At 38.1% G+C, this 26,286-nt stretch overlaps 2 protein-coding genes and 1 long non-coding RNA gene across 6 annotated transcripts in view; 1 reads left to right on the plus strand and 2 right to left on the minus strand.

The window, feature by feature from the left end:
- On the minus strand, positions 1 to 16,608 carry LOC116061615 (monocarboxylate transporter 12-B-like). 2 transcript variants are annotated; one of them, XM_031315908.2, is made up of 9 exons: positions 16,381 to 16,608; positions 6,854 to 7,219; positions 4,898 to 5,001; positions 4,271 to 4,414; positions 3,236 to 3,331; positions 2,844 to 3,000; positions 1,925 to 2,590; positions 1,574 to 1,833; positions 1 to 357 (listed from the first exon to the last, which is right to left on the minus strand). In XM_031315908.2, the coding sequence occupies exons 2-9, from the start codon at positions 6,988 to 6,990 to the stop codon at positions 170 to 172; spliced, it is 1,752 nt and encodes a 583-aa protein (XP_031171768.1). In that variant the 5' UTR covers positions 6,991 to 7,219; positions 16,381 to 16,608; the 3' UTR covers positions 1 to 169. The 2 variants fall into 2 exon arrangements, with proteins under 2 accessions (XP_031171768.1, XP_035847938.1); XM_035992045.1 differs by having other exon boundaries at positions 107 to 357; positions 6,854 to 7,032; positions 16,377 to 16,608.
- LOC116061617 lies at positions 3,829 to 22,723 on the plus strand. Its single transcript, XR_004107752.2, has 3 exons — positions 3,829 to 3,864; positions 9,616 to 9,626; positions 22,568 to 22,723. It is a non-coding gene; the product is annotated as an uncharacterized LOC116061617 (long non-coding RNA).
- Positions 18,935 to 26,286, minus strand: part of pank1a (pantothenate kinase 1a) — a 25,305-nt gene continuing 17,953 nt past the window's right edge. For 2 of the 3 annotated variants that reach the window (XM_031315909.2, XM_031315911.2), the window contains exons 7-8: positions 25,394 to 25,519; positions 18,935 to 25,122 (exon numbers count right to left, since the gene is read on the minus strand). In XM_031315909.2, the coding sequence (XP_031171769.1) occupies positions 25,063 to 25,122; positions 25,394 to 25,519 (186 nt within the window). In that variant the 3' untranslated portion in view covers positions 18,935 to 25,062. Of the gene's footprint in view, positions 25,123 to 25,393; positions 25,520 to 25,542; positions 25,780 to 26,286 lie in introns of those variants that run through there. The other variant, XM_031315910.2, reaches the window with a different exon arrangement.

Raw genomic sequence — 26,286 nt, forward strand, 5'->3', positions numbered from 1 at the left:
TTTAAAGGCACAGGTTCTGACAGCTTTGCTCTTGTTGAGTCTGAGCTTGAGGTCTTATGTCCAAAACACATCAACGGCATATAATACATATCAAAATAGCACCTGAACATACCAGCAGTGGTAAGGTGCACATCCGTGCAGTTGGAGGAGCAGCATATTGATTGCATTGTTATATAATGCTCTGCTGAGCTGCAGCAGCAGTGTGATTGGGATTTAAGTGTGCAGCTGAGTTAGACTTGGACGTCCGGCAGCGTCTGACGAGCATGGCAGCTCCTAGAACCGCAGAGCTGAACATGAAGCAAGCCCCGCTGAGAAAGAAGGTTGCCTTGTAATTTCCTGTCCTGTCTACTAACCAACCTGGAGACACAGAAACAGGAAATATGTGTTATACCTCAGCGGACAACAATCCATAAGATTAGAGCTGCAACGATTGGTCGACTAATCGATTAGTCGATTGATAGAAATAAAATCGGCAACTATTTTTGATAAAGGATTAATCGTTAAAGTAATTTTTCATTAAAAAAAATGGCAGAAAATGTTTCAGCCTCTCAAATATGGAGATTTCATGCTCTTTTCTGTTTCCTTTCATATTAAACTAAATATATTTGGGTTTTGGACTGACAAAGTAAGACATTTAAAGGCATCACTTTGGACTTTAAGAAACTGGAATGACATATTTTACTATTTTCTGACATTTTATAGACCAAACGATTAATCAAGAAAATAATTGGCAGATGAATCGATAATGAAAATAATTGTTAGTTACAGCCCTACACAAGATCAAATGGGTTGTGTGGCTCCAAGACGGCAGCTAGCTGTGATATCAGGACTCAAGATCTCCCTTCCTTGTTCTCCTCAGTTATGAAAAAAAACAAACTATGAGCAAATATTTTGTAATGATGGATGTTATGACTAGTGAAATGGACAGGAAATAAGGTGTACTGTTCTATGGCACATACAAAAATAAATGGTGCTATTCTCTCTCTGGAACCAGCAGATGGTACAAAGAGTAAAAGGCCAATGTAATAATCACTGGCAACATTTTTATCCTTTTTTAAGTAAAAAGAAAGATGGCAGGGCATATTGGGTCGAGATTAGAGTCCAGCTCTAACATGAAGCCAGCAAATCATCTCAACACTGGTCTCACTTGTTTATGGTTTATATGTTAAGATCTCAAAAATAATATGACAGTAGTCTCACAATGTCAGACCCATCTCCACAGTGCTATGGAGTACGGTCTGGCTGCACCACAGATACATTCTGGGATAGGAGAAAAAAACGCTGTGGGTTGTTCGAATTTCTTTAAACCAATCACAATCGTATTGGAAGGCGCTAAGTTCTGGATGCAGCGACGGTGCCTCTGCAAAATAGTCTCGGAAAATAAAGTTATTTAGGTGGTTTTGTCAAAACTTGCCCTTTTCAGTGTTATGAAGTGGCTCGTTCCTCCTCAGGCTTATCCTAGCAATGCACTTACTGTATTTTGATCAAGACTGATGTGACAGTGGTACCCACAAGAGCTTTACAGGATACCTTCAAACACTGCATCAGTTGTAATGAATTCATGAGCACTTACCTCCTATTGGTGGGCTAATCAGGTAGGGGATGCCATGCAGGAAGAAGACAACACCCAGAGCGGAGGTCAGGTAGGTGGAGCCCGCAACATCAGAGGTCACCACTGGGATAAGCGCCACATACGCCCCGTCAAAGTACCCATAGAGTACAGAAAATGGGACCAGGAGGGGGAAGGAGTGAAGGAGGTGGATGAACATGCAGCAAAGGCCATCCATGCCTATCGCCATCATGTAGCTCAGCATGCGATACTTCTTCAGACACCTAGAGGGAAGGAAATCTATCAGTATTGGGCTTTGATTAAACACCTGGCATTTATTTCACACACAAAAACATATCTCCAGCCCTTACTTACTGCCTGTCCGTGATCCATCCAAAGGTGATGTTACCCACAATGCCGCTGACTCCGAATATGGACATGAGGAAGGCAGCCTGCTGGGGCTCCACCCCCATGCTGAGGGCATAAGGAATCAGGTAAACTACTGGAGCGCTGCAGCCATAAGCCAGAAACAGTAAGGACACAGACAGAATCAGGAAGTCGGGTATCACAAGAAATCCAAACTCTTCCCTGGACTCGAGACAAAAACCTCTGGATGAAGTGTTTGTGCTCACTAAAGGCTCTGCTATCTTAGCATCCATGTCAGCTGCTGCCTTGTTCAATTTCTTGCTTTCCACCAATTTCGAGTCTTCAATTGTGCTAGCATTTGCTAGTTTAGGATCTGAGCGTTTTAGCACCCCTGGCATTGTCTCTGTTAGCTTGTTGCTAAATAAAATGCAATCAGCTATCTTCCGATCAGACGGGCTTGAACTTGATAGCAGCGCTATGTTCCCCTGAACTAGTTTGATGTTTTTGAGTGCTCCACTGGCTATAAGTAGCCTTTGAGTATCCATTAAGTTGTTTATTTCCAGCTGCTTTGCCTCCACTTGGCTGCAATCAGCAGGTACTTGCTCAGTGTCTTTGGAATCCACTGCTGTTGTCATACAATCTTTCTCCAGGTTTGCCATATTGTTCTCCCATATCCTTTAGAACAGAATAGAAGAAAATATATGGACATGGATCAATAAATGGAACTGGTTATGTTTTCAGATTTGGGGAAATATGCTTATTTGCTTCTGGGGAGAGTTACATGAAAAGATCAATACCACTCTTGACACAGATGGTGTCATCTAACTCTCATCAAGAAAGTAAATAATCGGATTTTCACAAATCTTGAACAATTCCTATGAATAATAAGTTGAACCCTATTGCAGCAGCAACAGAGCTGAGGACTTACCCTTCACTTCTTCTTGGTTCCAGCGGCCTCATCAGAGCACCACAGACACACAGGTTGGAAACAAATCCTCCCAGGATGAGCAGAGCTCCTCTCCAGGAGTAATACTCTATAAGCAGTTGGACTGCAGGAGCCAGGATTAAGGTCCCAATGCCACTCCCTGAAGATGAGGTGAAATTGGAATTGATGGGATGAAATAAAGGCAAGGAAAGTAGAGGAGAAACACTGGTAGAGGAACTTAAAAAAACAGACTAGAGAGAAGCACAGCTGAAATCAAAGAAGTCTGGTAAGAAGAAAAGTAATAAAAAAATAATAATAATGAAGAATAGAGAGATGGGAAAGTTGTGTATAAATGACGAGAAAACAAAGCAATAGATAGGTAAAGATGTCAATACCAGACATGGCGATGCCATAGGCCAGAGCTTTCCTCTCACTGAAGTACCTCCCAACCATTGCTATAGCTGGTGTGTAGCTAAGAGCAAAGCCAAGACCTGTAGAAGATGGATATGTTGAACAGAGGTTGCTTGGATGTCAAAGGATATAACACTCTGATCTATACTGCAATACATGCAAACCATTATATTATATTCCCTTGGCAGACAAAGCGATTAAAGTGCATTCAACCTCCAACCTCCACAGGAACATGAGATGTCATCAAAGTTTAACAACTAAGGCTTGTTCAGTGCCACAGTAGAACTATTTTATTTTATTTTTTTTATTGAAAAGAAATTAGACTATTCTAGGCTTCCATAATACACAGTGCAGTACAGTACATAGAGGAACAAAATTGTGTTTCCCAAAGGTACTGTAAAACTGTGCCAGAAGAGGGCAGCACAGAGACGGATCAGTAAGTGCTTGCATGGGCTGTTGGGGTGTAGACTGAAAACACAAATATTCTCAAAGGGTCAAAAAACAATTGTTCATTTTTTTGACTACACTAGTCAGATGTGTTGCATTTTTCTCATTGGTCAAGTCACCCTTGGTTTCTCTGTCCTTCATCTTTGTCTTTTTTTGTTTAGGAATTGTATGGAGGCTCTAAAGACCCGTAAGGTGATATTTCGTATCTTGTGCACAGAAGATAACAACTTTAGTAGTTTAGTTGTGTAGTTAGGAGTACAATAAACACTTCACTTATAAGGAACTTGATCCTGTGATTTGTGTATGTATGAAATATTAGGTCATTGTACACTGGGCCAAGAATACCGTAGCAGCCTTCTAATTATAAAACTACATTAATTAATTGGCTTTCAATTTTCCCTCTTTTATATTTAATATAAAACTAATTGTTTCTGAAGATTTGACTGTGATCACTCTCCTTTTTTTTGCAAATTCATGTGTTTACAATGCATCATTTTGAGTTATTAATTATTGTTACATATGTTGGTATTGGTTGGTACGCAATTATAATGGGATGTGAGGTGCTTGTGTACCTGGGAGGATGCCCAGGGAGATGTATAGATATTCCAGACTGGAAGCGAAGGAGCTGAGGACCAGACCAGAAGAAGACAGCAGACCTCCCAGGATCACTGTAGCTCTGCAGGAGAGTCGGTCCCCAAGGAAACCACCCAGAGGAGCTGGAAACAGTTTTTTGTGGATTATTATTTCACTGACTGATTGAGCAGTTGCCCATATATTTACCCACATCCATTCATATATATGCATGGTATAAAACATGTAAACTTTACAGGGCGATTTGTTTTTATAAATGCATCATTTTACACTTAATCTGACCAGGTCTTTTATTGCACTCCAGTTTTCATGTACCCATACACTTTATTTTTTGTCTTAGTGTCGTCTGATGTTTTGTCAGTTTCTGTACCCTGGTCCTGGCAAAAAAAAGTTTCTTTCTATTTTAACTGTATGTTTTAATAGTTGGAATAAAAAATACATTAGAACTTTAATTCATAATAATTTTTTTTACATATTTACTATCTACAAAACAAAAACTATTCCTGAACCTGCACCAAACAGACAAAAACAAGTAAATCTTGCCTTGCCAAATCGGGTTTTAACTGCAGCATTGATCTGCCTTCAGATACTGGTACTGATGGGCTTACCACAGAGCATGGTGGTGGCATCGATCAGACTATTGATCCAGGAGGTGGTCGAATAATCCTTCTCAAAGTGCAGCTGGAACTCCACAAAGAACATGGAAACACATCTGGGTACAGAGACAGAGGGAGGCTGGATTTAATGCATTTGCACACAATAGTCTGAAAAAATGGCATATTGATAAATGTGAATTTTACTTTTGTCTATGACAGTCCAGTTTGTTTAGAACAAACAGTGGAAGAGGTATGGGCAGCTGAAAGAAAACTTCATTAAGAGAAAATCAAAGACAATACCGCTTTAGATTAGGCAATAAACTGGGGACACAAGGTTTAGCAGGAGTATGGAATGGTTTCCTTTATAACAACTTTAAATAATGTATTATTATATTTAGGATAGTCTATATCCTCGACGTTCCACTTCCGGGATTGCTCTGGTGCTGCAGGAAATTACACCGGATGTATGTCTTTTCGCCGAAGTCCATTTCCTTCCGCTTTCTTTGTGTTGGAATTTTGAACTCCGGTGGATTTATGAGGACTATGGTTAACTGCTCCTCAGATCTCTGCAGCTTAAATCGAGACAGCTAGCTAGACTATCTGTCCAATCTGAGTTTTCTCTTGCACGACTAAAACAAGTTCCTTCCAAACAAGTTCCTTCCTGAGGCTTTTTTGCAGCGGCTTCATGCGGAGCTTAGTGCTGCCCATGACGATTGTGATTGGTGTAAAGAAATGCCAATAAACCAGAGCACGTTTTTCTCCCATCCCAGAATTCTGTGTGGATTAGCCAGACCCTCCTACGCAGCATGTGGAGGATGGTCTGGCAAAGCAAAACTATATTCAGGAAGTCATTTCATTTAGGTCTTTTTCACTCTGGCTGAATGTTGCTGGGATTAAGCTGCATCCGGGGGCCCAAGATGGTTGTGATTGGTTTAAAGAAATATGTTCCCCCCCCCTATCCCTGAAAAAATAAGTGGTATAGCCAGACCATACTTTCGGCGCAGACACAGCGCTGTAGACATAGGTCTGGCAATGTCTTATTAGGTGTCAGCATCTCATGTTAAAGCTGATAAACTAGAGTTTAGTGAGGTCTTTGTCAGTTTATGGCTGTCATTCATGTCCACCAATCTTAAGAATCTGTCCTACCGAACCAAATATTCCCAATAAACCCAATATTTATGACTCTCATTGTCCATTATATAACCTCAGAGGGAACTCATGGTCTCATGGCATCTGACCAGATCAGATCAGACTTTTGTGAAAGTTGAACTGAGAGGAAAATAAAGCCAGTCACTGATCACTTCCCACAAACATTAATTTGTAAAAAAAAAAAAAATGACTACAGACATCTTTTCCCTTATTAACATTTCACCATCATGAAAAAATGAGTAGTCCTACCGTACTACTTGTTGTTTTCAATGTGCAAATATTAAAATGGCAATGGCAGTCGAAATCAAATGTCAGCTAACAGCTGATTTGTGGAGGCAATGTGCTGGCTGCACAAACTTATGAGATGGAAACTTCTCTGCAGGGTTCCAAAGTCTTCGTGGAAAAAAAGAAATATATTGCTGCTGAAACAGGTTAGTGGCTTAAACAATGTGAGCTGACTGGGAATGCAGTGTTGCCAAGTAATAACATAGTGGTGTTAATGACCAAAGCTAAGAACAGCTACATGGCAGAACTGTATGCCACACAACTCTGCACATCCAGAAGCTACAAATCTCTGTGTTCACATGTGAAGTAATGTTTCAATGCAATCTCACCTGTTGTTCCAGGTTAAAGTACAATGTTTTCAATGTTCTTACATTTAATAAAAAATAAAATCATCTGACAGGGAAAAGTGGTAGGTCACGCATTCCTCAGGAAATGAGCTTACACCTTGCCCATCAGATCTATGCTGCGTCAATAATATATTAATAAGTTACTACACACACACACACACACACACACACACACACACATAGTCACCTGGTCACTGCCCGGATGCAGATGGTGGCGAGGAAACAGCTAGCGACGATCATCCAGCCCCAGCCACCTTCCGGTGGGGCTGTGACCCCCGGTGGCCTTCTGCCTTCCTCGAGCTTCTCCACCTTGGTACCTGCCATTGCTCCAGCCAATCACAAGGCAGACTTCATCAGTGTCCTCGCCTTCTGTTACAAGGAATGCTGGCGGTCACAACTCCACTCTACAATGTTTCCCTTTTGTCACTAAATGCACAGCACGTTTTCATTGGCGTTTGTTCCATCAAAACCGCAGTCACTTGCTTAAAAGATCTTCAGAAAACTTAGGACCTTCTTTCCTTTCTGTTTGATCCTTCTTCCTCTTTCTCGATCACTAAGAAAACACAGAAATCACAACAAGCAGAAGTCAAACCATGAACCACTATACTGTGGCACTAGAGGAAGTGTTAGAATCATCAAAGTCATTAGGATTTATCTTCTTTGGAACTATGATTGTCATGGCACTGGCAGTCCATTGAATAGTTGTTGAAATATTTCAGTCTGACCAACTGACAGACAGACATTGTCGTCTTCAGGGCCACACCGCTAGCATGGCTAAAATATCAATACTAACTAAGTCTTAAGTCTAAGTGTAGTGTTTAGGAGTAGTAAATAGCCTAGTCGCACCGCCTCAACTACCAGTGAATGTAAACTTGCAAATTGGTCATGGATATGAACATAATTCATGGAATACATTGTAATTGTAAAGTACTTAATCAAATTACATTTTACACATGGCATTTTTTCCAAAGAATTTCTGCATGAAGCACTCAATGTTTCTGTGAGCAGACGCAGAATACATCTGGTTTCAAGCTCACCAAAAAGGAACAAAATACTAGAACATGTCTGCTCTTTAAACCGTCCTGTACAGGGAGTACACATAGCCTACTGACTGCAATGTTTATCATTTGGAGTAAGGTAATGTAAAAGTCAAACATACAGAAGAGGCAGGGTGATCTTTTAAATGATATGTTTGTGTGTGTCATGATAAATAAGAGCAATAAATGAATACAACAATTTTCAGTTTGCTGATGGAGGAGGAATATAAGAAAAAAATAACAGTTTCTTTCAAAAAATACGGTATCTACTATTCAAATACAAGAATATATTTGCTTGGATTAGAAGAAGTGGGTGGTTAGTATGAGCCAGAATTATAATAATATAGTAAGATAGCTAAGTATGGGGCAAAAGCACCTCCCACAAATATTCAACTGGATTATTGTATATTATTTTATTTTATAATTATTATATTATTGAGGAGGAAGAAGAAGAATTTAGCTGTGTTTCTGTTCAGTGTGAACGAAGAACTTTTCAGAACTGACTTGGAAACACTAATGTAGACACATCTTCATTTTTAGATGCATTTTCAGATTCATCCTGCTTAGTATGGACACATTTTGCATACTTCTTACTTCAAGATTAAACTTAGGTAAATTTACTGCAAGCGATAATGTGAGCACTCATGTCTCTGCTTCTGTTTTTCCTCATTCATGTCTGTGGCTGTAACTGTGAAAAGCAGCACTGGTTAGACATGAGATAACATCTGGCAAGAATCCTTGGCCCATCTACTGTCACAACACAAGAAAATATTTATTTTACGTTGTCGTTGGTGTGTTTAAAATGTTTGTACTGCGCAGACTATTGTTTAGGCGTACACCCTTTGACCCCACCCACTAATTTCCATCTCAAAAAGAGAACGCTCCCACTTCTCGCTAAACAGGGAAAAGAAATGTTTTTTGTTGCTTTTTTTCACTGTTCTCATTGTGAAACAGGTATAGTGTCACTACATCATAAACATATCTTAAAGTTAGACAAAATCACCTTTTTAGGAGGATTTTAGCGCGTTTTTTCTATGTTGCCACAATGTATGATCTGAAAAATGTTACGGTTAATGAAATTTCTTCTATGGTTTGAAACACTTAAGCAAATGTGGTCTAACATGAGATCAGAAGTCAGAGGTGAGGAGATTCCCTAGAGCTGGTAGTGGCTGCAAGTCTGAGGTTGAACTGTTTTGAGTGGTGGAAAAGCTAAGCTAGGTCCTGGTTGTTTGCATTTCATAATCACACCCATAGGCTAAGCTCCACACTCTTAGTGCATCCCTTTAATGTGTCTTGTGTGTGCAAACCAGTAGCAGTGATGCAGTATGTGTTTCCAGTTGAAAAGCTCAGGCCTTCACACCAGCTGTGCCAGTTTTGCATTTCAGCTTGGTTTGACCTGGGCTGTTACAGAAACACAATCAGGCTTGAAGAATCTGGACAAACAAGCTCTGTGTGCGTGCGTGCGTGCGTGCGTGTGTGTTTTCTTGTTTAACTATATTCGTGGGGTCCAAAAACCGGGAATACAGTAAACTTGTGCGGTCCGGACAGCTTTGTGGGGCCAAAATGCTGGACCCCACAAGTTTAAAGAGCTGTTTGAGGGTTAAGACTTGGTTTTAGGATTAGGGTTAGAATTAGGTTATGGTTAGGGTTAGGGTAAGGGTTAAGGTTAGGCATTTAGTTGTGATGGTTAAGGTTAGGGTAAGGGGCTAGGAAATGCATTATGTCAATGACGGGTCCCCACAAAGATAGTGCCACGCACTATGTGTGTGTGTGTGTGTTTTTATAAGAAGGTTGGAAAGGCGCTACCCTAGAATAATAAGGTTCTATCTGACATTTTTGTCAAAATTGAGTTATTTACATATTCTTACACTGTTTTTTTAAAAATAAAATTAATTTTGGGCGTCTTATTCAGAAAACAAAAAGGTTCTATCTACAAAGTTACACTCAGACTTGGAGTTATAAGGTTCTATCTGTGGTCCAATCATCTTTTGGAATATTTACAGAAGGACCAATCAAATACTGTTTCTTTATGGTGCCAGGTTGTCTAGCGCTAGTTAACGTTAGCTAGCGTTAGCTAACGTTAGCTAGCATTACCTAACATGACCTAAGTCTAAAAGTTGTCCTCAGCAAAATCCAAACGCTATAATGCAACTACAAGTGGAAATTCAGTCATATCCCCTCATTTCCTTGCCAAACGTCATATCCAACTTGATTTACATCATATTCTAAGACTAGTTACTGTTAGCTAACGCTAGCTAACATTAGCTATATTAAAAGTTGTCTTCGATTTCAGCAGAATCCAAAAGCATGAGAAAGAAAGAAATTACTTCAACATAATCCCATTGTTGGTTAGGGCTTGTCTCAAAATGATGGCTAAATTACATGTAGGCTACTAAATTAACATTAGCACACTATCAATAGCCTGGTAAGTGATTATCTCCTCATTACAAGTAACAGCATGTATCTCAATCCATTTTAAGTAACCAGTCTTAGGTTTGAAATACCTTATTCATAAGCAAAACATTTCTGATCAGTTTTATCTGAATGAGTATTGCTATATGAAATATTGTATGATGCGTTTTACATTTAAATTGTTTAAACATGATTTGATAAACCTTTAAAATAAAGACTGATTTTAAATATTCATTCAACTTGTTTTGCTTTTCTACTGAAAAGACTGATAAACTGAAGGACCTGACATGCATCACACCATGCATTTTTAGAATCATTCATTTACATTTAACTTACTGTTATCTTAAATAAGGAAAATTATGCACTGGAAAAATATTGTGTTGCACAATGCATGAATGCATGAAGATTTAACATATTAACCAATAAAAAGACACTTTTTATTATATAAATTGAACAGTCCAACAGTATGTATGAGTAAATTGTTAAAATTATTTGATAATCATTGTTCCTTTTTCTGTTTTTGAAGATAGAACCTTATAATTCCAAGGCTGCTGTTAGTTTTTAGAACTAAAAGGTTCTATCTACAATTGACCTGTTTCAAAAACCCTAATTTACAATTCATGTAGAATGTTGGTATCTCAGATGTAGAATACATTCATGGTGTATATAACTCTGGTGCTATAAAGAAATGTGCTCCATTTGTCAGTTTTGCTATTTGCAATGCTAAAACTTTAAACCTCAATATCTCAAAACTGATCTGAACGCAGATAGAACCTTATTATTCTGAGGTAGTGAAGGGCAGATAGCTGAGTTACAGGTCAGCAAACTTTCAATTACAAAATAAAACAATAAAAGAAACACTGGCAGATGTAATTAAAACATAAAATGAGTATCTGAAGAACAATCGGATCTGTCTAGTTGAAACTGCTCTCATGCACCCGTCCAAAGGTTTATGTGCCACTTCTTTTACCTTGTCATCTCAAACAAACATGCTGTAAAGTTTGCACGTGTGCATGTGTGTGCTGATTGACAGCATGTTTACGTCACCAACAGAGAATTTCCCTCCTGCTGCAAAGTAAACTGGCACTAGGCCTTGAAAACAGCAGAGTTCACACAATTCCTCGCCAGTTCTTCAGTTTGCATTATTTCAGAATGGGTTAAATTAATGTGAAGTTTGTCACAAAAAAAACAACAAATTTGCACATTACAAATCTTGTACTGTACATATTCACTGACTTTGAAGTCTAAAGAGTTAGGTCAATTGTTTTGTCTGTAAAATAAAGCATTTACAATGAATGTCATTCACATATTTTTTTGCATAATTTGACCATTTCTTTTGTAATTCAATACATGTGTTTTGTTGCAGTATGGTCATGTTTATTTTTTGGATAACAGAGAAAAAAGATTTTTTTTTTTTTAACAATTCATATTTATTTATTTATTGTACGAGGAATACCTCTTGAGATGTGTCATCTCATTTTCGAGAGGGTCCTTGGTAGGACTGGACAGTACAGAAGACAAGACATTGCAGTACAACATACACATTCACTCACATACAAGCTCCCCCTAACCCCCCCCAAAAGAGTTTATGTGTGCTTTAAAGGAGAGTTGAGCGTCAAGCCAGAGGCCCAAGTATTTGTATTTATCAACTCTCCCAAGAGGGGTGCCATCTAAGAAGTTAATTAACAGGTTAGTCTGATTCATGGTAGCAGATCTTGTTGGGAAAAGCATGCAGTATGAGTTTTTCTTACTCAACAGAAGGTCATTACATTGGAACCATTGTTGAATGGTATCGAAATCAGATTGAAGATTGTTCTGTATCTTAGATATCGTAGTATCAGAAGTATAAATCACTGTGTCATCAGTGTATAGATGTATAACAATCTAAGCAAACTTGGGGGAGGTCATTGACGAAGACTGAAAATAAGAGAGGCTCCAGCGATGATCCTTTTTCCATAATAGAGAAGCGAGATAGACTACCCTGGATAAGGACACATGGATGTCGAAAATGTAGATAAGAGTTGAACCAGAGAAGGGCTTGTTTAGAGAGACCAATGGCATGAAGTTTATCTAAAAAATGTAGTGATTGACAAGGTCAAATGCTTTAGTTAAATCTATAAAAATCGCTCCAGTGGACATGTTGTTATCCAAGGGTGATGACACATCATTGGTGAGCTTTAGTAAGGCAGTTGTGGTAGAAAATTTTGGTCTGAAACCCGATTGATGTTGACACAAGATAGAGGACTGATTAATATAGTTATATAATTGAATGAATATTAGCTTTTCGAAGATTTTTGCCACATTGCTGATAATAGAAATGGGTCTGTAATTGTTAAGGACGAATGGATCACCACCTTTATGAATTGGAGTTACTCTGGCACATTTCCATCTTAGTGGGACCTCGCCAGAGGTTAATGATAAGTTTAGTAAGTCAGATAGTGGATATGCCAGTATGTCAGAGGTGATCTTTAGAAACTTAGTTTCCAGACCATCTAGGTCTCTACTACTTCCAGACTTCAGTTCTGAGATAACTCTCTGAACATTGATGGGACAGATAGTTGAAAAAGAGAAAGAAAAGGCACAAAAGTGTTGAGCAATATTTGTGGTGTTATGGGAGTTAAAGCCCATCTTGCAGGGTTTATTTTCTAACGAATTTGCGCAATTTGCTTGTTGGTAATAAACATTTAAACTGTTACAACAACATCAAATGCAATGGATATCACAAAACGGAATAAAATACGAAAAAGTAGTACTATTTTACAGAGGTTTGCAATGATTCTCTTTTCCCCCACAATGCATTGCATTACGTCACGTTGAGGAGACGACCATGGATGTATTAAGAGAACGGAGAGGACAGACGAAAGCCCATTGACATATATATAAGAAAAAGCGCAAAAGCCCCGTCTCGGTTCACTGGCTATGGTCTCGGTTTGTGCCACTGGTCTTGCAAAATATGGCTTTTGGTCTCGACCGAGTCCGTGTGTCTTTATTATGTGTATAATAATATTGGAGGGAAAGTGAAACAGCTTGGACGGGGATGCTGTTCGGCTTTTCACAAGTTTAGACAGCTAGCTACGCCGACGTTTGCTAACGTTAGCGCAACAGCGTTAGGCTAGACTGCTAGGTAAATATTATGACTGCCTTCAGAGTTTCCTATATCTGCATCCACGTTGTCAACATAAGACATGTGGCGTTAGTGCTCCTTTTGTACCATAATTTTATTGAATAAAATGTTAAGCTTCGCTCCTACGAGATGGGTGTGTTTTTGTTACGTTACACACAAAGCTAACTGGCTATAGTTAGCCTGTACGTATGCTAGCGGAATTAGCTAACGTTGCGTAGGCAGCCAGCATCTTCGGCAATCGGCAGTAGTTTCGGCGAGCTAACCACGACAGTATTGTCGCCTACAATCAACCTCTGCTGCTAAAAGCAGTCAACCTGCAGTGATGTTTGAAATGGAGACACATGTGGATGTGTTAGCTGTCGTGGTTAGCTTGCTGAAACTACTGCCGAAGTTGCTGGCTGGCTACACAACGTTAGCTAATTCCGATAGCATACGTACAGGCTAACTATAGCCAGTTAGCTTTGTGTGAAACCCACCCATCTCGTAGGAGCGAAGCTTAACATTTCATTCAATACAATTATGGTACAAAAGGAGCACTAACGCCACATGTCTTATGTTGACCACGTGGACGCAGATATAGGAAACTCCGAAGGCAGTCATAATATTTACCTAGCTGCCTAGGCTAACGCTGTTGCGCTAACGTTAGCAAGACGTCGGCATAGCGTTAGCTAGCTGTCTATAAACTTGTGAAAAGCCGAACAGTATCCCCGTCCAAGTAATAAATAAACACTAGGCAAATATGTTGTTACTGGAGCTAGTAGGCTACCATCAAAACGTGAAATATCTAATCGAAAATGTGTTTACAACGTTGGGGGATTTCACAGGTGGGACTGGCAAGTTAGCCCATAGCTAGCATGATGCCTTCTATTTCTAGATCTAGATAAGTTTACTGGTTCTTATCTATACTAACAACATGATCACTGTCAGTAGATATAAAGAAAACCTTGACTTTCACTCGGTGCTATTCACTGACAGTAAAAACACCTCTTCCTCATCGCAGTCAGTCACCATAGTTCTAGTACTAGGCTGAGGCACGTCTCCCCAACGTGACGTCATCACCGAATTGCGTTAAAAAACCCACTAATACCAAAATGGACAAAAACTGGCCTTTAACACTATTTAGAGACATTTTTAACAATGATATACATATTGTAAGAGCCAAAGCTAACTAATGGTCATTTTGAGTTTTTGTATTTACTAATGTTTAAGTTTCTATATTATTATAGTTATTTGATGTTGACGTACATTGTATTCAACTATGAGTGTTGTTACAGATCTAATTTACTCTAGTTCTATGTTCGAGCTACTGCACAGGGGCTTCTTTGTTTTGCTAAAAAAGTTGTGTTTTGGGTCAGCGGTAGCTACGGGACAAAATGTTTTTTGACCGTAAAAAGTAATGAAAAGTCTCTAACGAATGAGTAATGTAATAAGGTCGGAAAGTTAGACCAGCAAGTTGGACGTTTTCAATGTGGATTTCTGTCTGAGAGAAGCTCGGGGAAATGTTTGGATGAAAACAGAGGACTTTGGCTGTACAGGAAAGTTTGCTAATAAATTCACAAAATGCAACGCAGTGATGTCTACTCTGTAAGTACCTGTCTGCAAACTTAACTGAAGGATTGGAAATAAAGAACGAGTCAAGACTAATTGTGCCTACCGCTGACAGAAGTGGATTTAATACGATGCAATTTTGCCACTACACATATGTTGAGTGATTTATGTACCCATTAATTAACAGTGGTGGTTAACCTGCAACATGGGCTTTAAGAGACTGGGATTTACAAATAAAAGAAAAATGCTGATTAAAAGCATTAGCTATTGCAGGAGGATCAGAAATAATACCATTTTGAAGTCTAATTTTGGTTGGAGTCATACCTGAGGTCAACCATGTCCCAGGAACGGCTCACTGGCCTTTCCGTCAGTATCAATCATTCAGTAGTGGAGCAGATTTCATATGATGACATCATTGATGACTTTGCATCAAGGAAGGCCAGAAAGTTTTAGTTTGTGTTTTCTGTTCTTAGTGCAATAGTGTAATAATTACATTCTCTTTAGTGTGTTTTCACATTTGTGTGATGAAGGATTTGTGCTATTTAGAATATTTAGTCTATATTTTATTTGCACATTATTCTTAATATTTTATATTATTGTTGCTCTCTGCTCTTGTTAATTTTTTTACATATCTGGCCTATATATTTTTGGCACATTTATATATATTTTTTTATATATTTTATTATAACAACATAAGTGAAAGAGAAAATTATATTTCTCAATTGCACAAATCCTTCATTAGAACATTTGAAAAACACACTTAAGAGAATCTAGTTATTTAACTATTGCAATTACAACAGGAAACACAATTTTTAAGTTGCACAATCTCCACCTCCAACATTTTCAAAAGACAATGAACACAATTCTGCACCAAATATGACAGTATCAGAACTTAAAATAAATATACACTATAATATAGTAATTCTGCAAAAATGTTGTGTTGCTTTTTTTTGGGGGGGGGAGAGAGCGCTAGAAGGGGGTATCACCCTGGGTGTAATTCAATGTAGAACCGCCACTGAGTCCAGGGGGTTATAAATGAATTAAAATGCATTAATGTATCATTGATGTGAACAGGCAAATTTAAAGAGGTTAATTCCACAAACAAAAGCCACAGAGGATGAAGACGTCCTATACTCAGCGGGGATAAAATGAGAAAAGTTGATCTACAGGAGAATACATATTTGAAAGCAATACAGAATGCCTGAGAGCCTGCACATAATGTGTCCGCTCAATGCTGAAATGAAATCAACAATTTTGTATATGACTTGCGCAGTCAACGTTTTATGCTGAGCAGGCCTTTTTTTGGTAGCCTATTATATAGCCCTTTGATGCGTGCGCCGTTGGCCCGTTATGCTTTTTTTTTTTTTTTTTTTTGAAGTAGCCTATTAATTATCTACTCTGACCTCACACCGATCCCCCCCATTACATATTAAAGTGTTTTTCATTTGAGCCCTGAAGTCCCTCCACTTTTCGACACAAAGTGACGTCTTGCAAAGGGGAGGGGAGAGAGAGGCGACTGAGAGACTGGAGAGCGATTGCAGTCAAACAAAACACACAGAAAAGAAGCGAAAAGAAAAGTGCGTGTTTACTTACATTCGGTCTTAGCTCCTCATGTGTCATCGCTTCACGGCTCAACTGACTAGAAACGCAAACAGGCGATAAAATAAAAATAAATAAAAACGAACAAAGACAACTAACACGTGTCTCTGCTGCTGCCTCTCCTGCACCCTGAAGGTGCTCTGCAACACAACTAAGCCCGCAAACTCAATATATGAGGGGAGGGATCCGGGGATATTTTCCACACACAAAGCGAAGTGTGTCTCAATAGGTCCCCTTATTTTACTTAATGGCACGTGTTTTTATGGCTATATTTCATGATAGTCCCATAATGTTTGATATCCTATTATAAGCTATCAAACATTATGGTCTTAAAGTGCCCTGAGTGGACTTTATCAGCTTTTTTTTATCTCTGTGGTAGGCTAAAGGTAAAAGCACACACAAAAGGTTATTAATATTAACAACTCAATAGCCTACATCAATTAATTAGCACACAAAGCAGAGAATGTCTAACGCACCAGCCATTTTAGCTCTGCTACCTAGCTGAAGCTAACTTTCATCAGCTAATGTCAGGCTAATGTTCATTTCTTAGCATTAGCTTGCGGGTTAAGGTCCACAAGCTTTTAATGTTAGCGTCAGCTAGGTAGCTAGCTAGCTTTATCTTAGTGTCAGCTTGGATAGGTAGTTAATGTTATATTTATTAATTTTCATATGGAGCTGAAAGAGAATGAGCTACTGAAAGACATATAAGAGTCAAATTTGTTTTCATTTACTTTCATAAACTGCTAATCTGTTTTACCAACTGGAGGTTAAAGGAAGCTTAGGCTAGCTACATTTCTTTTAACAATCCATTTTAAGCTAAGCCTAACTATGATTTTGCTATGTAACTATTAGGTAGTTATATTTGTAGCCTACTTGTACTATTTTTAGTCAATTGTGTGGCTCCATACCATTAAGCCAAAATTATAGGATAGGCTTTTAAAAAGTAATTATCACGACAAAAACAAATTAAAGCGCAGAAATCTGTTTAGGGTTAGGTTTGGGTTAGGGTTAGGGTTATGACATGAGAGAAGAGTAACCTATCGCCTAACACAAGAGATTAAAAAAAAGCTGATGTCAGTACACTCTGGGCTCTTACACAGTATGTTATACAAATTACTTTACATATCGTATCTTAGTTGTTATGTTCTTATACCTACATTCGGTTGTCTTATGTACAGGGCTTTGATGTGCCTTGTTAAATAAACTTGCTTTGCATTACAAATTAAGATTTTATGGCAAACATGGAATAATGCAGTATTATAGATCAAACCCAATGTGTAAAATACTTAATCATTTCTCTACCTCAACCAACTACAAAAAAATACTTCTCACACATTGTATTAATTATCTAATAGTAGGATAAGATACACCTTTATTGATCCCTGTGGGCAATTTGGTTGTTGCAGCAGTACAACAGAAACACCATGCATACATACAGATAATTATAGAAAGTAACAGAAATAAGTAATAAGAGGTACATGAACTTAAATAGAATAGCCTATCATAAAAAATAGAAACTATACAGAGCATTTGAAGGCAGAAGACATTATGAAGTGAGTGGTGCGGATAACGTGAAAGTTGTGTGATAGGCACTCTTAATATAATAGAATATTTTGCAAGGGTCAATGAAACATGAACATATAGTATAATATGGTACATTATGAAATGAGACACATTGCAGTAGCGTTATAATATAGTATAGAATAACAATATAATATGTGTAGTACAACAATTCAATTTCCTTGTATGTGTTCACATTTGGCCATTTAAGCTGATTCTGATATAACAGTATATAGTAGAATATAGTATAATGCAGCAATATAACATAGAATAGAATATCAATTTATAATATGTACAACAACAGTAACAATCATGAGCCATGTTTCTGCACTGAGTGCTTTAACTACATTTTGCAAATAATACTACAAGACTTTTATGTGGTTACATTGCTACATATAGACCTACTCCAGTAAATGATCTGAATACTTTGGCCATCACTGCCAGTTTCAGGGCCCCATATGGTGACTTGTATTTAGTCTGTTCTGAAAAGTGACATCAATGACTTATGTGTAGTGTTATGGCAGTGCTTATAGTACCTATGACACATTCCCATAGTCTTTTTTTGTAGTGATATTCTCTTGAGGTTAATGTTAAGTTATATCTTGGATTGTATTGCCATTGGATGCCACTTGGGACAAATTTGACCCAATCCCCCAAATTTATCACAGCACATATCACACATTTATCAGCTTCACTTTTAACACCTTGTTCATTGTTATGTAAACTAATGTAGTCAACAACTGTTGTTGTCAACTGTTGAGTCAGCTGTCACTTCTTTTTATCCTCCTGTAGGATTTCAGCTCCAACAAACTTATACAATTTCACCTAACCATGTTAAATGATTTTAAGGAAATCACTGTCATTGCTTCTGCTATTTTTGTTTATTTCTTTATCAGTCTTTTTTTCTGTCTTGTCTTTTTCTTTGTTTATTTATGTCTTTTCATAAACAGAGCAAAGTGAGTAAAGAAACATCCAGAACACATATCTCTCATCCAGTTTTAGTTTAATTCCTTTTGTAGAAAAAAGAAATATTTTCACTTCAGTACATACGCATTGCACAAGGCAGGGAGCCATTTTTTTTTTTTTTTTCATTTCTTTTTTTCTAACCCTTTCTTTCTGTTTTCAAACCGGAGTTAAAAGCAGCAGCAGAACTGACACCAACAACCAGCACTTGGCTTCCCAAAACTTTCACACCCAGATCCAGGTCACAGAGGAGCTGCACTGAAATCTAGCAGGCAGAAAATCATCATCCCGGCTGTGGACATCAAGAGCATCAATGCCAGTTAAAGACTTATTCAACATACCATATTTCCCCTTCACTTCTCAATCACAATCAAGTATGACTTATTTAGCATGGCTACTTTTATTCAAAGTCAAATGGATCTGAATAAAATTGAGGATATTTTATTTAAAGTGACAATAAATGTAAAAAAAAAGAAAAAAGAAAAACGTTTGTGGGTTTAACACATGCACATTGTATGCCAATCATTTTAGACAATCACTGATAAACATCTAGACATGTATCTAGTCCTAATGAGGAAACTCTCATCAATCATATACCACAAGCAGGTTAAAACAGACTCCTAAAAGGATTTGCTAATGCTATTCATCACAGCTCTGGTAAAACTGCAGAGAAAAGTAGTTTGTCTCATTTCATCTTCTGTCTGCATTGGGATTGTAAATGAATTGCTGAGTCATGTTTGGGAAGCCAGGCCCTGAACAGCTGAAACAACGTAACCAACGGACAGATTGCTGGTGTAGAATATATCATGTTAATATTATTTACAAAATCTCTGTACAATCAAATACACAAGGGTGAAAAGGTGCGTCCTGCTAGTCAAGCATTCCAGAAGATAGTTTGTAAAGGCTGGATGTGTTCACACAACAGGATGTTTGACCAGATCAACAACCTCTGAGGAAATCCTGACGTTTTTAGCAAAGTGGGGTATAAAGCAGGCCAGAAGGTCACAAGGGACATTATGTCACCGTGACTAGTATGCAACATGAGGTTTGACAGCAACAAGGTGTTTACGGTTTAATATCTATCCTAAACTAGGATAATAGCTGAAGGTAAGCATGATTATGTCACACAGATCACACTGAAAAAAATATGCTTGGTACGCTCATTTTGGCGTATAATTCGGCCTAAACCATCCTGTTGCGAGCATCCATCTTAAATAGTGTTAACAACTACATCAGCAGGACAGAAACTTCAAGAGGAGAAACTCTCTCCGTCAAGATTCAAACAGGATTTCTAACTGGGGCAAACTAACAGGGTGTGTATGTATGTATATATATATATATATATTTTTTTTTTTTTTTTCTTTACATTTACAAAACAAGTCAAATTAACTCTGTAGCTTTAGAAAAAAGGTGAGTTTGTTGAAAGGGACCAAGGGATTGATGGACGAGTTACTGCATAGCCCGTTGGTTAGATTTTCACTATGGATGACATGGCATTTGCCGTTCCGTGGCGCTTTAAGCCAAAGCTCCTTGCAGTACCGAGAAACGCATACTGATCTGAGTACAGGTGGTCCCAGTGGGAAATGAACCCGAAACAAAGTGTTACTGAGGTTGAAAACCCAAACTCACAACTCAGACCGTCATCAAACAAATAAACACCCACATTTTTGACTCATGATAACGAATGAAGAAAATCTAGGCTTAAAAGCTAATATACTCAAATGACTGAATACTTGCCTCATACCGTATCTGTGTTGTAGTCACAGAAAATGTGTGGAAAGGACAAAACCTCACAAAAATGTCAACTACAGTGCAAGATGTGATACTGCTTTAAATAATGTGTTTCATGAGTGTTGTTGCTGAAAACAACAGTTTATGTATAGAATTTCAATTTCACAAGTGTTATTCCTTTTTTTGTTCTCCAAAATACTGAAGCTGCAGCAGTAAATTACTACAATAGTTAGGTACAAAAAATACTACAAGTATTTGAACTCATGAGATCGCCATGACAGTCTGTAACTCTGGCTTGAAACAGTTTTACATTAGTTGAGTATGAAAATTATGTTATAACTTGCAATTACACTGTCACTGCGAACATACCAGGTACAGTTTAAAATGATCAACTTTCCAACCCATGTCATCTATCTTAAAACGAACACCCGGACTGAGCCACATGTTAAACAGCATAGCGTAAAATGTTAAAACAGAATAAAATGCTCACTCTACTTGGGTGTTGACCTGTTCTGAGATAAAAGGCTCTGCAGGACAGTGGTGGTATGGGTTTCAAAGGTACAACTCAAGTGCTCTAAATCACATTTTTGATATGGCTTCTTCAGCCTGACAGAGCATGATAGCAGGGATTTTACATTTCTGCAAACAGTCACACTGGTTCTATCGTGCCAACAAAAAAAAAACAATCAAACCATTAAAAGAAATTCTTCACAACAGTATATTCAAATCACATGGGGAAAACACATTAACCCACACTATTACTTACTACTTGCGACAAAAACAAAGGATAAAAATAGTAATAGGACATACCTTTTGAAAAATGTTCCCAAACCAAATAGTTGCCCAAAACATCTAAAATTCAAGTTCATTTAATTAATAATGATCAGTGATACATAAAGGATGCTGTGGCTTTTCAAATGATCAAACTGTATTATTAAAACCACTGCAGTTCAAGTTAATGCTGCTCTTGTACTAAGACACACTTGGGGCTAACAGGTGAGTTGTGAATGCCACAATCTGATATTCAAACTGTGAATGTGTGTTAACTGCACTGAATATTCTGTTACTGTACAATGGCAAAGAAAACAAGCACAGAAAGAAAGAGTGAAACCCAAAGATGGTTGCACTCGTAACGTTACAAACACATCGAGGTGAAGTACAGCAGGTAAGAAATTGAAATTAAATCACAGGAAACTGAAGGGCATAGACTGGTGTAACAAGGCTAACACACAGTGAAGGCAACTGATTGGGGTTTTCAGATGAGAAGAAGGGGTGGCACAAGATAACCAACACCAGCCTGATTTTAAAGATGAGTGGTACCTGACAGGTTGAGGCCACTATTATCATCCAAACATGAGTTGGAACAAGGCAAAATAAGAAAACAAACCAAAAAGAACATTTACAGCGTCATAGCAGCTGAAAACAAGCAGGATCGAACACACTGATGATTCAATGTTTCCAGAGGAAATGGTTGCAATACTCCAAGCTCCTTTTAAAACACTACTACTTCAAAAGTATTTCACCACAGTTTTACTCTTAACACTTGCATAAATGTTGGTATTTGGATTATTGAAGCTAATAGGTAGTTAATAATGCCTATTACAATCAAAGTATCCACGGTAGATATATATTAAGTTTGGACTTTTAGTTTGTATGAACTGCAGGGTATCCACTCTGTAAAAATGTGATTATTATGTATTGTTACCTAATGAGTTTATTAAAAAGGAAAAAATAAAAATTAGAAATCACAAAAAAGGACCCTCATCTATTTTGATTCTGTTCAATCTATAATTTGCAAACACAACTGCTTCAACAGCAAAACTTTTTAAATGTTAGTGTATTGTGAGTTCCTGTGGATAAAAACATCATCTTAAAATAACAACTGTCGAAGAACTACGTAGCCTATAATCAAACGCCCTTTGTCTAGAACTGAATAGCAGCAAACATGTTTTTTGTTGGGGTCAACAAGTGTAGTCCACGGGTATGTTAGAAGGTGAAGAGGAGATAACTGCAATCACTCAATTTTGTCAATGAGACGTCCAGAATACTTACATAACATTACTGATTAGGATTTTACCCTTGTTATTATTACTGTAGGTGAAATATAAAAACCCTTGTACATGTGTACATCAGGCTCAGAAACACAGAAAACTAACACACCACAAAGTGTTGGTAGTGTTTGCTTGGAGGTATTTTAACAACAAATAATGTGGAGTACAAAAAACTGAGAGATGGAGGTGAATTACACAGACTGATTCCAAAAAGGGAAAGAGCACAGTTTTTCTGCTGGAGAGTAAAGGCATGTAGACAGTGGTACTTAATATGTAAAGCAGTGGACAGTGGAGACCGCACCACTCAGCTTTACTGTTCAACTGCTTGGGCAATAGACATAGAAAAAAGGCTGTAAAGGTCCCAGCTGGGACAGGAAACATTACAGGAAACTCTACACCATGTTTCTCTAAAACAGCTATAATGCAATAATTCTATAATTAATTAACGATGACTGGAAAGTTCACTGATGACAAAGCCTCTTGTCATGCATAATAACATAACAGTATTACAGGCAAGTCAGGCAAGCAAGAAGGGTTTCCATCCTAGAATTTCAGGCCATAGTTTCACTACAATTTAAACTATTAGTATTTTGTAAATACAACATTTAAAAAAAGAATTGCTTAAATGTCTATCTTTTGCATAAGTGTGGTTAATTCTGATCAGTTCTGCAAATTTCCCTTTAAACACAAGTTAGTCAATCTGGACCTGGGCGTGTTCAATACCCCAGGTTTTCATGGTTGAAATGAAGCTCAGTCTGAAAGGGTCTAAGAAGAATAAAAACGTGATAATTGGAGTTGTAGCTGGGAAATGTTGGCCAACTACTATAACATTTTTCTCATTGTTTTCGAGTACAAAGTGGGGGGAATAAAACTGCACCTACCCAGCAGCACTTTCAGAATAAAGCATCAACTACTGCACAATATCTGCACCATTATACAGTAAAAATGTTGTTGCTGGCAAATTTGCGTTAGTGTATTTTACATGAGGGGCAACTCTTGGCTAAAAGCATCTTGGTCCCCACTGTCTTCCAAAAGATGACACCATTCTTCTGCATCTGCATCTACTACTGAACCCTTTTTATGCAAGGATTCACATGGAGCATTTTTAATCGCAGCCTGCGTTAGCTCAGCCTGGCCGCCTCATTAAATCACACTGCAACATCCAAACAAGGCAGGCCTCCACTCTCCTGAAGTAATGTTGACAGACCGGGAAGGGTAAGAGAAAAGAAAGGATGATTCCCTACAGAGATTACAAAAATCCCAAAGTATTTCACAAACACAGGTCACTGAGGCCGACTGGGTCCTGAACTGTAGTTGTGGTGATGCTAGTTAACAGAAATCAACAATGCGGACACAGTTGTAGCGCCATCTGTTGAAAGACAATGTCTTGGTCCCATCATCTAACACTAAACTCAACAGGTTAGGTATGCATGTGTGGCAATATGGTGTTGTTAATGTTGTTTATATGTAGGCAGATGGAGGAGAAACAAACAAAAAGCAAAGGCCATGTGCAGTCAGTGAGCAACACAAAGAATCAAAGACCGTTTATAGGTTATCCATCTAGGCTGAAGGAGGCAGGTGCCGTACGAACCTCAACAGGATTTGGCTTCAGTGCACTCCTTAAAAGACTGTAGCATTGTTGTGGGCAACTTTTTGTGCAAATTGCCTCCCAACCCTTAGCTGCTGCCACGACTGCTGTGCAGCTGCAGTTTGGAGCTGGGGGACCACTATCTGTGGTCTTGATGGTTTTACAGCATCCACTGTCTGCACACTGACAGCTGACGGCAGGAGGCATTGCTGGTCAAATTATGTTTCTGTGGTCACAAAAAAAAATAATCTTGAGCCCCTGCAGGTAAAAATGCCCAATTACTTTAAAAGAGTAACTTAATTTCTGTGCAGACAGCCCACATTAAAATATTCTTGCACAAATAGTTGCCCGTGAAACCACAGCCTCCAGGACTTAATGCTACAGTAGCTATTCACACAAATACACAGTGACAAAAAACACTAAAATACTCTGTCTCTGTGCTTCCTGACACAGGGCTGATTACAGGAAGCAACAGAGTGATTACAGGAAACCATAAATTAAAGATTACAATATTAAAACCTCTATGATAGGGGGACTCTGTTTGGGAAGTTTAGGAGATGAAAGTTAGAGGTTATCATTATTTACAAGTGTTAAATTATTAAAATGGCTTTTCTCAGTTTCTGTGTCTCTCTTAGTGTTCCTTTAGCGGTCTCTGTGAACGGGACCTTTCAGCAGCATCAAAAGTTGATGACGTCACAGCATCGTGAGTAGATGACATCACAGCATTCAGGGGTGGATGACATCGTCTTGTCGAGGGTTGATGATGTCACAAGATCATTTCTTTTAGGGGTCCTCTGTTGTCTTGAGCAGCTCCATCAGCGCCCCGACAGCTCCAAAATAACCCTGGTGCAAACACACATACACTTTTTACACATACGGTATGATGTGAGTTTTACTGAGTGCCTGCAGGTTTCAGGAATCCAAAACGAAGACTTTTTATAAATGCTGCCTGGGATGATATTTGGTTTTGTTTAATTTAGTAAACAAAACTAAAAACTAAAGCTTCAGAAAAAAAAAAAGGAGGCTTGAGTTTTCACCCTGACTTCCTTCAGGTTTGACTAGGAATCCACAGCTTGGTTAAATCCATCCTATAGTTCATTAGTTGAGTGCTCACCTCGTGTTCCAGGAAAAGGGCTCTTAGTTGTCCTTTAGACCAGAAGTCCATGGCATAGGCTAGCAGTTTTGTGGACACTGTGTTGATACGAAGGAAGTTCCCAACAAAGACCACACGCTCGATGTTCTGATACGAAGAGAGACATTAAAAAAAGTCAGAAAAATCGAGCCCCATTATGTGTGTGACAACTATGTCAAATGCAACAACAACAAAATAAATCCTCATTTGAACACATGAAAGGCTGGAGTATCCTGGTGGCCCAGGGCCGATCCTGAACTGCAATGTTTCCAGTTTGCGACCTTTGTTGTTGATGTCATTTCCCGTTTCTCTTTCCCCTCATTTCCTGTCATCTCTCTACCACTGACTCTATTAAAGTCGGATAAAGTCTTCGAAAAAGAAAAAAAGAAAATGTGAAAGGCCAAATGTTACTCTGTGCATTTAGAATACACTGATTGTACAAAATTATAATATATAATATATATATATATATATTTTTTTTTTTTTTTTTAATCTGTCCTTCAACATATTAATAAATAAAAGTAAGATAAGGTCATACATTATTTAAAATAAGAATCTGAAACAGATGAGTAAGTAGTGTTCAGAATGCAACACCTGTTCCTCACCACATGGTGGTGCTGGAGAGCTGATCAACTGGTTATCAGTAAATCTCTTGTCTAGGAGCACTAACGAATCAGCAACCAACCAAATGCTGGTTAAATTTAGTTTTTTACCAATTTAAAAAAAAAAAAAAAATTGCAATGAAGTCAGAAAACTACTAAATGCTGCTAAACCTTTCTTGTGTGTCATGGAAATATATAATTTGCTTCTATATAATTTAGGCAAATTACCTTACATTATGCAGTGTCACAAGTGTGTAAATTAAGCAGGTGTGC

Source organism: Sander lucioperca, chromosome 15 (genome assembly GCF_008315115.2).
Source record: "Sander lucioperca isolate FBNREF2018 chromosome 15, SLUC_FBN_1.2, whole genome shotgun sequence".
Classification (NCBI taxonomy): domain Eukaryota; kingdom Metazoa; phylum Chordata; class Actinopteri; order Perciformes; family Percidae; genus Sander; species Sander lucioperca.